This window comes from Didymosphaeria variabile (genome assembly GCF_027946475.1).
Source record: "Didymosphaeria variabile strain IMI 356815 chromosome Unknown scaffold_9, whole genome shotgun sequence".
In the NCBI taxonomy this organism is placed as follows: Eukaryota; Fungi; Ascomycota; class Dothideomycetes; order Pleosporales; family Didymosphaeriaceae; genus Didymosphaeria; species Didymosphaeria variabile.
In genome coordinates this window covers 1564909-1578821 of record NW_026611628.1, presented here as the reverse complement: position 1 = coordinate 1578821, position 13913 = coordinate 1564909, and the positions used below count along the sequence as shown (strand labels likewise).

The following is a 13913-nucleotide window of genomic DNA, read 5'->3' as shown; positions in this document are numbered from 1 at the left end:
GAGTGCCTGAGCGTCATTCGTCGAGGACGTCCTGGGATCCCGTCCGGCTGACGTAGGAGGCGTCGCTGGGCTTGGACCCTGGATCTGTCCAGCTAAACTCTCTTAGGCAATGTGCCGGGGTGCGGGTGGGGAGACGTTGGTCCGGTGCAACATGGCTTTCGCAGGGCCATGTTGCGATGTTACGTGCTGCGACGTCCGCTCCGGTGTCTGTCTCGAGAGACCAGAGATTGCCTACGGGAATGGAGGGTGAAGCATGCCGCCATGTCCAGTCGTCGGACAGCGCGTCTTACGCACTACGTCGGCTCGCCTTGCACAGCATCACAGCGCAACTTTTTCGGGAAGGGCTTGCGCGCGCTTACGTTTGTCCCCGTGCGACTGCTTAACCCTCGAGGTACACCGACCTGCATGTCGGACCGCAGTGCATCTGTCGGCGGGCCTAAGGAGCCATGTAAGCCAACGGCGCCCTGCTATTAGCAGCCATGGCGGGGTCCCTGATTCAGGCGGCGGAAGGCTGGCTGCTGTGCGAGATATGACGATGCACCGATGCTGTCATCGCTTCACCGCGCTTTCAACCACGAATACGCAGTGCGCTCCGCCGCTTTTGCCACTCCTCTCCACGCTCACTATACAATGCCCATTCATGTCCATAATACTCAAATACAAACAGTAGTATATTCAGGCAAGAGGGATGCAATCAGATCCCCGAGCAGCCCACCTCGCCACCTCGTTTACAGTACAACGGCACCGTCATCCAATTCAGCTGCCTCATCAATGCTCATGCTGCAATATGCGAGGATGCGAAGTTGCGATACCGTTACGGGGGTCCGACTCCCAACTCCTTTGGTTCGTCTCGTCTCGCATGCGCGCTTCGTTGGCTCAGCCAGCGCATCCGCACGTACCTTCCTCACCGGCTGCCGCTTGCATGCGCCCGGCGTCTCAGCTTGACGACCTGCGCAATATCGGACCCTGAATAATCTTCGTAACGCAGCCTGCCGTCCTGGCGGAGGCACATGGGCGTGCATGGCGTGTGGAAGCGAGCGTGATGCTTCTGGAAGAGAGGGGGTTGATTGGATCGCGGATTCATGTACTCGGTACTTCGACGCCAGGAGGTATCCTCTTCACGTCTTCACGTGAATGTGCAGTGCAGTGCAGTGCAGTACATGAAGTGAGGCAAATCAAATGTAGCACAGCAATGCGTTGCACTAAGCAAATCAAGTTGCTGGTAACTTTGCCCTAGACTTCCACTTTCACGTGGAGTGGAGCGTGTGGAGGGGCACGCGTAAACACCCCCACCGCCCACACACCTGACAAGACAACCCACCCACCCGCGCTTCATGCACGCTCTCCAACTCAAATAATCCCACCAGTCGACCTCAAAATAAGTCTTCCAAGACGCTGAGACCCCACCTTCGAAAAAACGGGGCGCATTGCACCGGACTGCCAACTTTATCTCGCATCGAGATGCTGTGACAATTATACCCCGCCATAGTGGAGTCGATCTTATCTCGCGTGCAGCTCGCCAACACCGCATCTCAACGCCATTGGCACGTGTGGGATGAAGGTCTATGTGGAGTACTCTACCGTGTACTGTATGTACTCTGGTACGCTTTCCCGCTCGCTTCGAATATGGAGTACTCTACCGTACGCGGTGCCCTTCGCTTCGAATATGAAACAGAAACCAACGCTGGGACGCGTAATGCTTTCTACCAAGAATCTCCCTTCTAAGGATGCTAGATGTGGTATCTCAATCGCGGAACTCCGAGGAAATAAACAACGCCAACGCCTCTGCTAAAAGCAAACGAATTCGGCGGACCGGTCAATGGAAGCACTTGGGGCTCCTCTATGCCGATGCTCTACTTTCTGGATGCTGTTGAGGGTCAATCAGCTACGCCTCGCCGTCCCTAGCCGTCGAGGCTGTACGTGATTTTGTGCCGCTTTGCAGACTTGGGGTCGTCGTCGTCGGGCGCCTTTTTCTTCTTGCTGCCACCGTTCCTGCTCGCTCCGTTGGACGTAGGCTGGCTCGACTCGCGTGTGGGGAAGGAAGACGTCGGCGTCTGGCCGTGTGAGGGCGTCGTCTGGTTCGAACCAGGAGTCGAGGATTCCTAATATCGAGCATGAGTCACTTCTGGCCGGGACAACGTAGGAGAGGCCGTCACTTACCCTCACGAAGGCGCTGGAGCTCCGGCTGAATATCCTGTCCGCATCGCTGATCTGAGCTTTCCGTCGAGTTGCCGTGCCTGTTGAGCTGGTGGTGGATACGGTGGCCGCGCCCTTGATGTAGTTGTCGAAACCTTTTATGATGTTTCCGGCGCTCGTCTCCTCGAGGTACTGCGTTTCGACGCGGAGGATGGTTGCTTCGAGTTGCTCCTATACAATCCAAGTAAGTATATGAAGGCACGCTGCTGGTATTAGATGCTATGTACCAGGTTGTGATCTATGGCGCGCTTTTTTTGGAGGGATTCCCGTAGGTCGCGTCGTAGTCGCTCGTAGTAGGGCATGCCGCGCGAAGCATCAGGCTGCGGGTTGCTGGCAGATGTGGGAGGCGCATTTTCCGCCATTGTGTCCTTTTATTCGAGATTGTTTGTGGTAGAGGTCCAAAGTGTTTCGAATGAGGCTGTCGCGGTCGCTGGGTGTTTGTCAATGTTTCTCTGGCAGTCGCGACTTCAACTGAGGTTCCAGTCCCAACGAACCAACGAAGCTTGGACCAACAGTGGCTCCGTGCTGCTGTATCTACAGCTTCCACAACTATTCGATTTCCACACGATCCCGCTTGCCTGCAAACCTTGACTCCGTCACCTGCGTGTGCTCGTTTGTATCAACCCGTCCTGCGCTACATAAGCCTGCATCTGCCGCAGACCTGCGCTGTTTGCACGCGACCACCCTGCCCCACATCATCAGGCTTCAACGTTTATGATTATGGATCACAAAGAAGTTGCGCTTCGCGGCAAAGCGATCAGCAAGGCCATCGAAGAGAAGGAACCTAGCGCATCGATTCTGAAGCTCCTGAACGAGCTGAAGGATGGTATCAGACCGACCGAGGACTTGCTACGTCAGACCAAAATCGGTGTCACAGTCAACAAACTGCGCCAACACGCCGACCCAACAGTCGCATCGCTCGCCACCCGCATGGTCTCAAAGTGGAGGGAAGACGTCAAGAACAGCAAGGGATCCGCCGCCCGACCGAAGCCTTCCGGCGCCTCAAATGGCACTTCATCTCCAGCGCCTGTTCCCTCGAAAACTGCGTCACCCGCACCTACGCCTGCGCCTGCGCCTAGCAAGGCAAAGCACGGCGTTGATCCGTCGAAGCGAAATCATAAGACGGACAGTGTCAAATATCAGGTGACAGGTGACGAGCAGCGGGATAACTGTGTTAGGCTGATGTACGACGGTCTGGCTTTTATGAGCGAAGAGCGTACGTACTGTCTAAGTGAATCAATTCGAACATATGCTAACGACTTCTGCAGTTCCAGCAGATATCCTCAAGAGTGCCCGCGCCGTAGAAAACGCCGTGTACGATGGCGCCGGCAGTCGCGTGAATGATCCCTACAAGCAAAAGATCAAGTCGCTCTTCTCCAACCTGAAGAACAAGTCCTCCGTCCACCTACGTAAGCGCGTTCAATCCGGCGAGATATCCGCCAAGCGCTTTGCCACAATGACGCATGAGGAGATGAAGTCGGACGAACGCAAGGAAGCCGACAAGAAGCTAGAGCGAGAGAATATGAACAATGCTATGGTCGCCCAGGTCGAAAAGTCCATTTCCAAGGAGTTCCAGTGCGGAAAGTGCAAGCAGCGTCAGGTCAGCTACAGCCAAGCGCAGACTAGAAGTGCCGATGAGCCTATGACGACCTTCTGCGAGTGCATGAACTGCGGCAATCGATGGAAGTTCTCTTAGATGGAAAATCTTTTCAGGGCCCGCTGGGGCGCGGTGTATGGGGGCTTGATATACGAGCCTCTTTCTGAAAATGAATTGGGTGCAGCGACTGGCGCAGAAGCAGGGCGCTTCATGGGACTTGGCGCATTCCGGGCATGTGGGCGGCGTCTTGAATTAATTGATCTTCGGATCTTGTATTTTTCTTCCTCGAGAGACTTGGAGTTGACGCGGCGGACGCTGACAGCCACCGATCTCTGGTACTGACATGTTATTTCCAAATAGGTTATGTCGAGCTTGGAGGCGAGTTGTAGTATATTGTACTGGTGTGTCAGCTTCTTCCACTGGCGAGCTTTGCCTCCGCTGGGAGTTGACGGTCGTCCGAGCTTGTGATTTCGGACTTCCGGCAGATCATTATAATCCAAGCAACGATGTCAGCGAGACCAGTCTATGTGACAAGTGATCGCTCAATGTTATCAAGGGTGAAGTTATATATTTTGTCACACCGTCGTAACGATTACGAGGATCTAAGCACTATGCACTTCCGCCATATATCAATCATGCAAGCATACGCAAACACAACTGTGAACAAGCATCGTCAGCCATAACATCAACGTTTCATGTAATAATCTCATATCAATCCCTATTGCAAAGTAAGAAACCACACCTCAGGCAACATCCACAAAAGCCCTTTTCTTCTTGCTCCCACCCTCCTCCGCTTTCTCCACGTCCTCCAGTCGCACGATACCCCTTTCGTCCACTCTTTCGCCCACAAACCGCAGAGCTGCCACATTGAACCCAATCAAGTCCTTATCCCCGCCCAGCGTCCTCCTCAGATCGTTTCTCATACTCTCCAGCACGCTCTTGAGTTCCCTCGAAGCAACAATCTGCCGCTGGTGCGTCTTCAGCATGAAGAACAGCACGCGGCAGGTGAGTGTGACGTTCCACCGTCGCTGCACCCAGATGGAGAGGAAGGTGAAGAGTGCGGGGAGGGAGGAGAAGGGCAGCACGAGGAGCGCGTCGTGCAGCTGGGCGGCGGGGATCTTGGACAGCGTGTTGAGGACGTGGCGCTCGGCGCTGACGTTATTGAGTGCGAGGAAGAGCGGGTTCCGCTGGGGTGGCGCGAGGGAAGGATTTGTTTGTTTCTGCTTGGTCCACGCGCGGACGAGATGCAGGTCTTCGAGGCCGAGGTCGAGCGCTTCTTGTATGCGTTCGCCGGCGGTGAGGGTAGAGGTTGTTTGCTTGGAGGCGGCGCCGACCTCGGGGGCTTCGGCGCCGTTGAGCAAGGGGTCTTCGTCTTCGAGGGAGGTCGCGAGCGTGTTTTCGTACAGCTCTTCGAGTTCCTTCTCGCGCTCTTCTTCGAGGAAAATGGGCTCGCCGGTCCGCGTCCAGATGCGCATGCTCTTGTCGTGACTAGCAGTCACAACGAAGTCGCCCGTGCGGCTCATAGCCATAGCCCAGATCTCGCCATGGTGGCCGCGCAGCTTCTGAATCTGCTCGAATTTGTCGGCATCCCAGGTCTTGAGAACGCGGTCTTTAGAGGCGCTGAAGAGAATGTGTTTCTCGTCGGCTTGTACGGGGTGCGGTATGAAGGCGACGTTAAGGATGGAGTCCTCGTGGGCGAAGAGCGCTTTGTGGCAGTCTCCAAAGTCGAGACCCCATATGCGAATGTTCTTGTCGGCGGAGGAGGTGGCGATTAGTTTGGAGTCGCTTGATATCGACATGTTTAGCACAGGGAGCTTGTGGCCATAGAGGTTCAGAAAGAGCTTCAGCGAGTCGACGAAGAAGACCTTGACGGTGTTGTCCATTGTGGCGACAGCGAGGAGGCGCGAGTCCGGCGAGAAGTGGACGTTGAGGACGTCGTCGTTCACCTTCAGGATGCGTGACTGAACGAGCTTGAGGCGTGGCATTGTGCGCTTTGTGCCAGGAATTTCCTCCTGCACGATCTCAAAGTCCCAGAACTTGACAGTCTTGTCTGCGCCTCCGGTGATGAGAGACTTGCCGTCGGGGTGCACTTGTAACGTCCAGACTGTGCCTTCGTGTGCGGGAATTTTGTCGAGCAGAGACGAAGCTGCGATGTCGTAGAGTTCAATGTCGCCGTCCTTGGTGCCGACTACGACAATTTTGTCTCCTGGCAGGAACGCCGCGCATAATGCCTTCCCACACTCCAGCGTACGAAGACAGTTTTGTGTTCGAACATTCCAGATCTTGAGTCCTCCATTCGCAGACTTGCCGCTCGAAGCAGAAGCTAGCATGCGATCATCTGAGCTTAGTGCTAACGCGCGAATATCTTGTCTGTGACCCCCGAGCTCGACGGACAATGTCCGATTGTATTCGGGCTCCTCTTCGCTCTTAGATTTTGACTTCTGTGGTATCTCATATACATCAAGAAGGTTACTGTCGGTCCCAACCAACAATTGTAGTTTTTTCGATCTGCCTTGCATCCACGAGATCGACCTGACTTTACCTCCACCAGGTGTTATCCGTACGGTGACATATGGAACGATAATGTCTCCTATCGCTGCATCTGCCAGGCTTACGTCTTCTTCCGCTTCCGGCACTTCACCATTCGCTTCGCTCTTTGCCTTTTCCCGCAGTCTCTTCCGTTTTCTCGACAGCGCTTTTTGAACTTCCTTTTCACTCCGTATCCGCCATAGTTCGACGGCTCTTTCTGAGCCATGCACAGCAATGTAATCAGACTTTGCGTGGTAGGCAATTCCAAGTGGCCGGTCCTTGCCCTGACGATATAGGGTGCCCCTCTCGTGTAAATAGCGCTGTTCCGCACCTTCACCGACGGATGAGGCCGCTTGCCCCAGACCGGCAAGATCAATGGTCCATATTCTCAGTTCTCCATCGTTCCCAGCAGTCATGCAACTGATACCGTCCAAAGACACTCCTAGCGCCCAGCACTCCCCGTTCGATTGTGCCACATGTGTTTCAATGCAATGCTGACTGTTCACATCCCAGATCTTTATTAGAGCGTCCTTGCTCGTAGAGAGCAGGAATGCTTGGTCTGTGTCCATCTCGGCATCTTCACCATCCGCCTCATCTTCCTGCGCTGCCTTTGTTGGGTGTAAAAATTGAAGTCCAGTAATTTCCCCCTTGTGCCCTCGAAGCTTGAACAGCCCGACTTCAGAAACCAAATCCCAGACGACAATGTCAGTGTCTTTTGAACCGCTGGCAAGGCGTACACCTGATCGGTCGAAGGCGAGCATAGTAACGGCCGACTTGTGTCCATTGAAGCTTATCACAACCGTTGCGGTCCTGGAATCCCATACTCTTATGCTTCCGTCTGCGTATCCCACAGCGAAGAGGTCTGTGTCCACGGTACTCCGACAGATTACTGTAACTTGTTCCGTGCATGATGCATCGCGCCATGTGCTCAGCAATTCGCCCTTCTTGACGTCCCAGCACAGCACTGCTTCATTTGCGGCTGCATATGCGCGGCCGGCGCCTGCGGATCGGCTGGACCCAGGTTGCGAGAGGCCTTCGGAGGTCCATACAATATTGGAGGTAGCGGTCGCGACGACACCGAAAGCATCCGTTTGCTCGTATTTACTGGTCTTGTTAGCTGCAGCTCTACTCTTCCGCAGGAAAGAGCGACTTACTTATACGTCTTAACCATGTTGCGCGAGGGAAAGAAACTGGGGTATCAAGAGGGAAAGAACAATGAAATAAATCGGCGACCGCACGATATCAGTCCTGCATCACCTTGGACGTCCAATGAATGTGCCACTTGGATTCGAGAGTTCTGTGAACTTTTTCTGAGGAAGCTCGAACTTTTGGCGAAAACCCCACAAGTGCAGCCACGCTAGCTGCGCCACAGCCCACTCGACGAACATCACACCTCCGACCTCCGCGCCAATTCACAGCTCCCCCGCCTTACGCCAGACCGACCGCCCAAACAACGAATAGGGACACCGGCAGCCATGCTTCTCCTCGACTACCAGAACGTCCTCATTGAATCGCTGCTAAGAGAGCGATTCACGGGGTGCGCAATGCCCCACCGAAGGAGCCTATGGATAGCTAGCTAACAGGTAGCAGCGGAGCACCCACCTCAATCGACCAGGTCGTGTCCGACTTCGACGGCGTTACATTCCACATCTCCACTCCCGAAACCAAGTCCAAGATCCTCGTTTCCATACATGTCAAGTGCTTCGCCGAGCTGGTCCAATACGGTGCCCAGGCTGTTCTAGAGCGCGAATATGGTCCCTACATCGTGGCCCCAGAGACGGGCTACGACTTTTCGGTGGAGGTAGACCTTGAGAACCTTCCGGAGGACCAGGGTAAGCTATGACCCAGACTGTATTGAATTCGGGTTTAACGTCATGCAGAAGGAAAGGATGACCTGGTCAAGAGCATATCACTGCTCAAGCGTAATGCTATGGCTGCACCGTTTGAGCAAGCTTTCGACGAGTTCCAGCACCTACAGGAGGAAGCTTCAAAATACACGTCCGAGTCAGCGCCACAGGGTGTCAAGGAGGGCGGCGAAGTGCGAGCGATCCACTACCGAGAAGAGGAAGCCATCTACATCAAGGCCAGCCACGACAGGGTTACTGTCATTTTCTCCACTGTATTCCGGGAAGAAACGGACAGAATCTTTGGCAAGGTCTTCCTGCAAGAATTCGTTGACGCCCGACGGAGAGCAATCCAGAATGCGCCGCAAGTACTGTTTAGGAACGATCCTCCGCTAGAGCTCCAAGGCATTCCGGGGGTGGACAACTCTGGTTCAGCTGAGATCGGCTACATTACCTTCGGTCAGTCCATGAGTGTCTTGATATGAGTTGTTACTGATTGAGACAGTTCTATTCCCTCGTCATCTCACAGCCCAGCGACGAGCAGACGTCATCTCACATATCCAAACCTTCCGCGACTACTTTCACTACCACATTAAAGCTTCCAAGGCCTATATTCACTCGAGAATGCGAAAGCGGACAGCCGACTTCCTGCAAGTTTTGCGCCGCGCTCGACCGGAGGCAGAGGAGAAGGAGCGCAAGACTGCAAGTGGACGCACGTTCAAGGTACAATCTTGAGAGCATACCTTTCGTAGCTTGAACTTAGTTTAATCGTGTCTGTATCGGGTGGCATCTAGATTGGGGAATTCAAGGAAGCACCGTGTACGCTCATGTGGTTCCGATTATGGAACCGCATGGACGGAAGAGGATGGATGCCTGTAAATGTCGGTAGTGCGATGTCAACAAAACCCTTATAGCGAATCAAAGAGAACATCACCTGAAACTCACCACCTCTTTCTAGCTGTTGCTTCCAGTATGCCACGGCAGCTCAGGGCGGTTGCCAGCGCTATCTCCTAGCGTGGAAGGCGGTGAAGGCGATCCCGGCAGAACTTTTTGGCGCCTCTCCGGTTGCCTCTCACCCCTCTTCGCTTGCAGCGCCTCCCATTACCACGGCATGTTATGATACGATCTTCTCTCCGCAACTTCGTAAGAGCTATGGCTTCTCCAGATCCAAAGCGCGTCCCAATTCCCCGAAATGGCGTTGACTACCGCGGAAAAGTGGTTCTTGCGCCCATGGTGCGCTCAGGCGAATTGCCATCGCGGCTACTGGCGCTGAAATACGGCGCAGACTTGGTATGGGGTACGTCGCATATGGCTAAAATTGTTCTCGACTTCTTCTAACGACGGTTTAAGGCCCAGAAACCATCGATCGCGCCCTCATAGGCACCACTCGCCACGTGAACCCGCACACCTCTACCATCGAATTCACACGCCTGCCTACGTCGAAAGTGAGAAATCCTGCGCTCGACCCTGAGATGCGCGAAAGCGTCATATACCGCATACACCCCGAGCTCGAGAAGGGCAAGCTCATCTACCAAATTGGAAGCGCAAACCCGGAGCTCGCTGTTCAAGCCGCAAAGCTAGTTGCGCCGGATGTCGCTGGAATAGATCTGAACTCTGGGTGTCCAAAGCCATTCTCAACAGCTGGCGGAATGGGTGCTGCGCTGCTCAAGACTCCGGACTTGCTTTGCAATATCCTGACGAGCCTGGTTGAAGAGGTGGGCAAGCCGTTTGAGATTGGGATTAGCGTGAAGATTCGAATTTTGGACAAGCAGGAGGACACAGAAGCGTTGGTGAAGAGACTGGTGAAGACGGGCATCACAGGCTTGACCGTGCACTGCCGTACGACACCTATGCGGCCTAGGGAGAGGGCCATCAGAGATCAGCTGAAGATGGTGGGCGACATTTGCAGAGAAGCAGGTGTTGCCTGCTTGATGAACGGCGATGTAACATCAAGAACCGAAGCACTCAAGCTTGCCGAGGAATTCGGCGTCGACGGCGGAATGATTGCGACTGAAGCAGAGAAGAACCCGAGCTGCTTCAGGCCAGACGCAGAAGGAGGACCGCACGAGTGGCGATCGCAGTGGAAGACGGTGGTCACGGAGTACATGCGTTTCGCGCTGCAGGTCGAGAACCGCTGGGGCAACACGAAGTATTTGCTCGGTCAGATGATACCTGGAAAGGACAAGTGCTATCAGGCTATGAACAAGGCCAAGTGCTATGCAGATGTCATCCAAGCTTTGGGCCTGCAGGATGTGGATAATCTACTTGAAGACGCAAAAACAGTGGACGAGCATTTGGGCATACCACCTCAGGAATCGAGGGCTTCAAAAAGAGCAAGAGTGAAGGAGGCGAAGCCCGAAAATGAGAAGAAACAGGCACATGAGCAAAAAGAGAAGCGAAGAGCAGACGCGGAGAACGACCAGGCAGCAAAACGGGTTAAACTTCCCGAGGCGCCAGCAGAACTCGCGGTCCTGCCGCAGGAATCATCTGCTCCTGCGGCGTTGAGCGTATAGTTATCTCAGTAGTGTGAAGGGGAGGGAATCTGTTTCTGCATAGCATGGGTAGGGACGTGCGGCGTACATGATGGGTTGTTATTTACTATACGAGTTCGGAGAACTCAATGACCTATCCCATAGCAATCACTTGAAGATCAATGGTTCACACAGCATTTTCGCGGAAGTAGACTAGAACTTCGAATTTGATATAATCCATGTCACTCCATGATAGTGGCTCTCCAATACAACGAGGCCATATCATCACATCACAATTGAAAGCTTATCGATCGACCTTGACATCGTACGCGGTGTATCATTTCCACATCGAACGAACGGACCAACGTCCGTCCTTGCTATGAACATTATCCACATCGCAATGCAACGCAACGCAATGCAATGCAATGCCAGCCCATGCCAACGCGTAAAAGTATGCCCATGCAAGCGCTGCTCCATGCACGCAGACAACCCTACCACAAAGTACACCGTGCAGTAGGGATTATACACAAAACCATCTCCGCCCCCCGCCCAAACGTAGATACAGACGCAGTCCTAGAAAAAGGGCATGCGTGAATGTGAGTGATGTGGTAATGGAATGAAGCGCTGAGGGAATCACCGACTACTACAGATGGAACGTCGACTTCTTCCGTCCTAGACTGAACCTGTTCTTCTTTTCCTTTTCTCCCGGTGTGCTATGCGGCGTCTGTTCCGCTTCTGTCACGCCCGGCGTACTTGGCATCTCCGGCTCGTCCTTCTTCTCCTCTTTTCCTCCCGACCAGAACTTCGGCTTGTGTCTCAGACTCATGCTAGTATGTCTGAACCTGCTGAGGCCGCTGCCCTTGCTAATGCTGCCGAGCCCATTCGCGGGCTTCTCCTTTTCGTGGGTATCAGTGCCGCTATCTGTGCCGCGTTTCTTGGACTCTTCTGTTGCTGTGTCGCGCGATGCGGCGAGGGCCGCTCGCAGGTCGTCCTCTTGCTTGCGGTACATGTCTCGGCGCTGAATTTCGAGTTCTTTGCGCTTGGCTTTGGCTTGTTTTTCGAGTTCTTTCTCCATGGCTTTGCGCTCCTTCTCTTCCTTGACCTTTTCCGCCTTCTCTTTCTTGGACGCTAAGTTGCTTTGCCGCTTACCTAGTATTGGTATGCTCGTCGTGATGTGATCTAAGGTGTTATTGTGGTCGGATGTGGGAAGAGGTGGTGCTGTCGCAGCGTGGTCGAGACTTGCGAACTGATCGTCCTTTTCTACGGTTGGTGTTGTTGCGAGATTGTGGATGATGCCGTGGCCGTTCGCGAGACCATGGCCATTCGCCTTGGGCGTCGTGACAGAGACAGGCTCGACGTTAACCTCTGCTGCCTGCTTTGCGGCTGCCAGGCTCTCCTCCTCCTGCTCCTTCATCATCGCCTCTTCTGTTGTCTCCTGGTAGAAAAGTACGTATGCGCATGCCAGCTGGTCTTCGCCTCCAAAGAAGCGGCGCACGTACGCCTTGTCCACCGGCTCCACCATCTCATCGTCAAAAAGAAGCCAACCGCGATCCTGTGTCTTTATTATCGATACATAGTGTCCGTGATACGGGCCACCTCCAATGTGGACTACTATGGCGTAAAGCTCGTAGAGTCGATCGGGATCTTCCGCATCGTCTGTTGTATTGAACAACCGGAGGTAATATGGATACACAACGCGATGGAAGAGCTTTTGTAATCGTTGTAGGTCTTCGGTGTACTTGAAGCGCTTGAGATGTAAGGCGAGGATCTTTGGGAGTCTCTTGATCTTCATTCGTTTTTCAGCCTCCTGCAAGCCACCGCACTTGTCGCAGTGGAATTTGTTTCGTTCGCAAAGCATTTCTTCTTCGGAAAACTTCCGCAAGCAGCTCGTTACCGATGAATGTTGCTCCAAGTCCACCGACAAATCTAGGAACGCCTCATCTCGCTGAGAAGTGTTTTCGCAGGTCAAACATCGTGTCTCGGACGTAAGCGTGCCTTCGAACAGTTCGTGTACCCAGCCGATGTTGCTTGAGGCAGTCGCGTCTACTACGGCGTTGGATTGGGGTATGACAGCGTTAGTATCCTTGTCCTCTATCTCATGCACCCGCGTTTTCGAAAAGTGCTCCACATTTTCCACCACTTCGTTTAGCAACAAGTTTAGGAACTCATGCGCGTCTTGGTGCATCGGCGTTCGGAACATTTCGTTCTCGCGCCGCAAAATCTCTAGGAACTTGTGTGGGCTGACCACGCCGATGTGCGACCTGTGAGCTATTACTGCCTCAAATATGTCCTTTAGCGCGCTGAACAATGATTCCGACATGCCGTAGGCCTTGGAGTTCTCATAGTCCATGCTTAGTACCGGACCCGCCGCCAATGCCTGCTTCTTTTTGTACTCGGGCGAATCTTTGTTGTCCTCTGGCTTGGGAGGTTGGCCCGGGATCACAGTACCGCCGGGCGTGATTGTGGACTTTCTTGGTGAAGCCGTAGCGGGTGTAGAGAAGGAATTCCTCCCTTTCGGGGAGAGAGTCGAGTTCTGCGCATTTGTGTCGGGAGAAAGGTTCGTGTTCAGCCGCGGTAATGGTCCTGATGCTGGTCTTTCGAGAGCTTCTGGCGGGGATCTGGAAGGGAAGTTGATGACTTGTTCTCGAAAAGGTACCGAGTAGTAGAGACATTGCACGATGGAATTGCAGTAGCTGGTAATGTGTGAGTTTGGCCATGCCAGAGGGGTTGGACAGAGTGCGATTACCATGTGCTTCCAAACTGTGGGCTCAATTAGTAACCAAGTCGCGGAGCAGGGCGCACAGATCTACACACATTCTCGAAGCCAAAAAACTTGTCGCTGCCATCGGCGCGCACAGGGCCCGCGTCCTGTAGCAGCTTCTCGAGAGGCGTCAACTGTGGGGCATTCGGGTCCTTCTTCGCTGGAGGCGCGCTTGAAGCTGGACTGGCGGGACCCTACAGCGCAAAGTATCAGCCATTGTTCCACGGCGCACACATGCAGGAGCGCGCGTCACTCACAGTCCCCGACTTGAGCCGCCCAAAGAATGAAGTCATGGCGGGGTAGGGGTTGAGCAGTGGGCGGAGGGTGGAGGGTGGAGGGCGGAGGTGGAGGCGAGGCGCCGAGCGTGCCTTGTACGCGGGGGTTTACGGCAGGTGCTGCTGGTGGTGGGACGGAAGGAGCGTTGGGGAAGGTCCCAAGCGTGGCCAGCTTTTCACGATCATGGAGAAAGATGGAGAGACGGCATGCGGCAGAGCGAAGTCCAGAAGGCTGTTTGG

The 13913-nt window shown here is 54.1% G+C and overlaps 5 protein-coding genes across 5 annotated transcripts; 2 read left to right on the top strand and 3 right to left on the bottom strand.

The window, feature by feature from the left end:
* Positions 1–1901: 1901 nt before the first annotated feature.
* On the bottom strand, positions 1902–2558 carry N0V89_011849 (uncharacterized protein; the record flags this gene model as incomplete). The annotated part of the gene is made up of 3 exons (XM_056220575.1): positions 1902–2102; positions 2161–2367; positions 2424–2558. The coding sequence occupies 3 exons, from the start codon at positions 2556–2558 to the stop codon at positions 1902–1904; spliced, it is 543 nt and encodes a 180-aa protein (XP_056065878.1).
* A 358-nt stretch (positions 2559–2916) lies between these two features.
* Positions 2917–3892, top strand: tfs1 (transcription elongation factor TFIIS; the record flags this gene model as incomplete). Its single annotated transcript, XM_056220574.1, has 2 exons — positions 2917–3412; positions 3465–3892. 2 exons carry the CDS (start codon positions 2917–2919, stop codon positions 3890–3892), a joined length of 924 nt encoding a protein of 307 aa, XP_056065877.1.
* Positions 3893–4536: 644 nt separating this feature from the next.
* Positions 4537–7493, bottom strand: DIP2_3 (beta transducin; the record flags this gene model as incomplete). Its single annotated transcript, XM_056220573.1, has 2 exons — positions 4537–7426; positions 7477–7493. The coding sequence occupies 2 exons, from the start codon at positions 7491–7493 to the stop codon at positions 4537–4539; spliced, it is 2907 nt and encodes a 968-aa protein (XP_056065876.1).
* A 304-nt stretch (positions 7494–7797) lies between these two features.
* On the top strand, positions 7798–10679 carry dus2 (tRNA-dihydrouridine synthase 2; the record flags this gene model as incomplete). Its single annotated transcript, XM_056220572.1, has 6 exons — positions 7798–7859; positions 7913–8154; positions 8203–8625; positions 8672–8889; positions 9259–9463; positions 9517–10679. The coding sequence occupies 6 exons, from the start codon at positions 7798–7800 to the stop codon at positions 10677–10679; spliced, it is 2313 nt and encodes a 770-aa protein (XP_056065875.1).
* A 601-nt stretch (positions 10680–11280) lies between these two features.
* On the bottom strand, positions 11281–13691 carry N0V89_011845 (uncharacterized protein; the record flags this gene model as incomplete). Its single annotated transcript, XM_056220571.1, has 3 exons — positions 11281–13397; positions 13448–13592; positions 13656–13691. 3 exons carry the CDS (start codon positions 13689–13691, stop codon positions 11281–11283), a joined length of 2298 nt encoding a protein of 765 aa, XP_056065874.1.
* Positions 13692–13913: the final 222 nt, after the last annotated feature.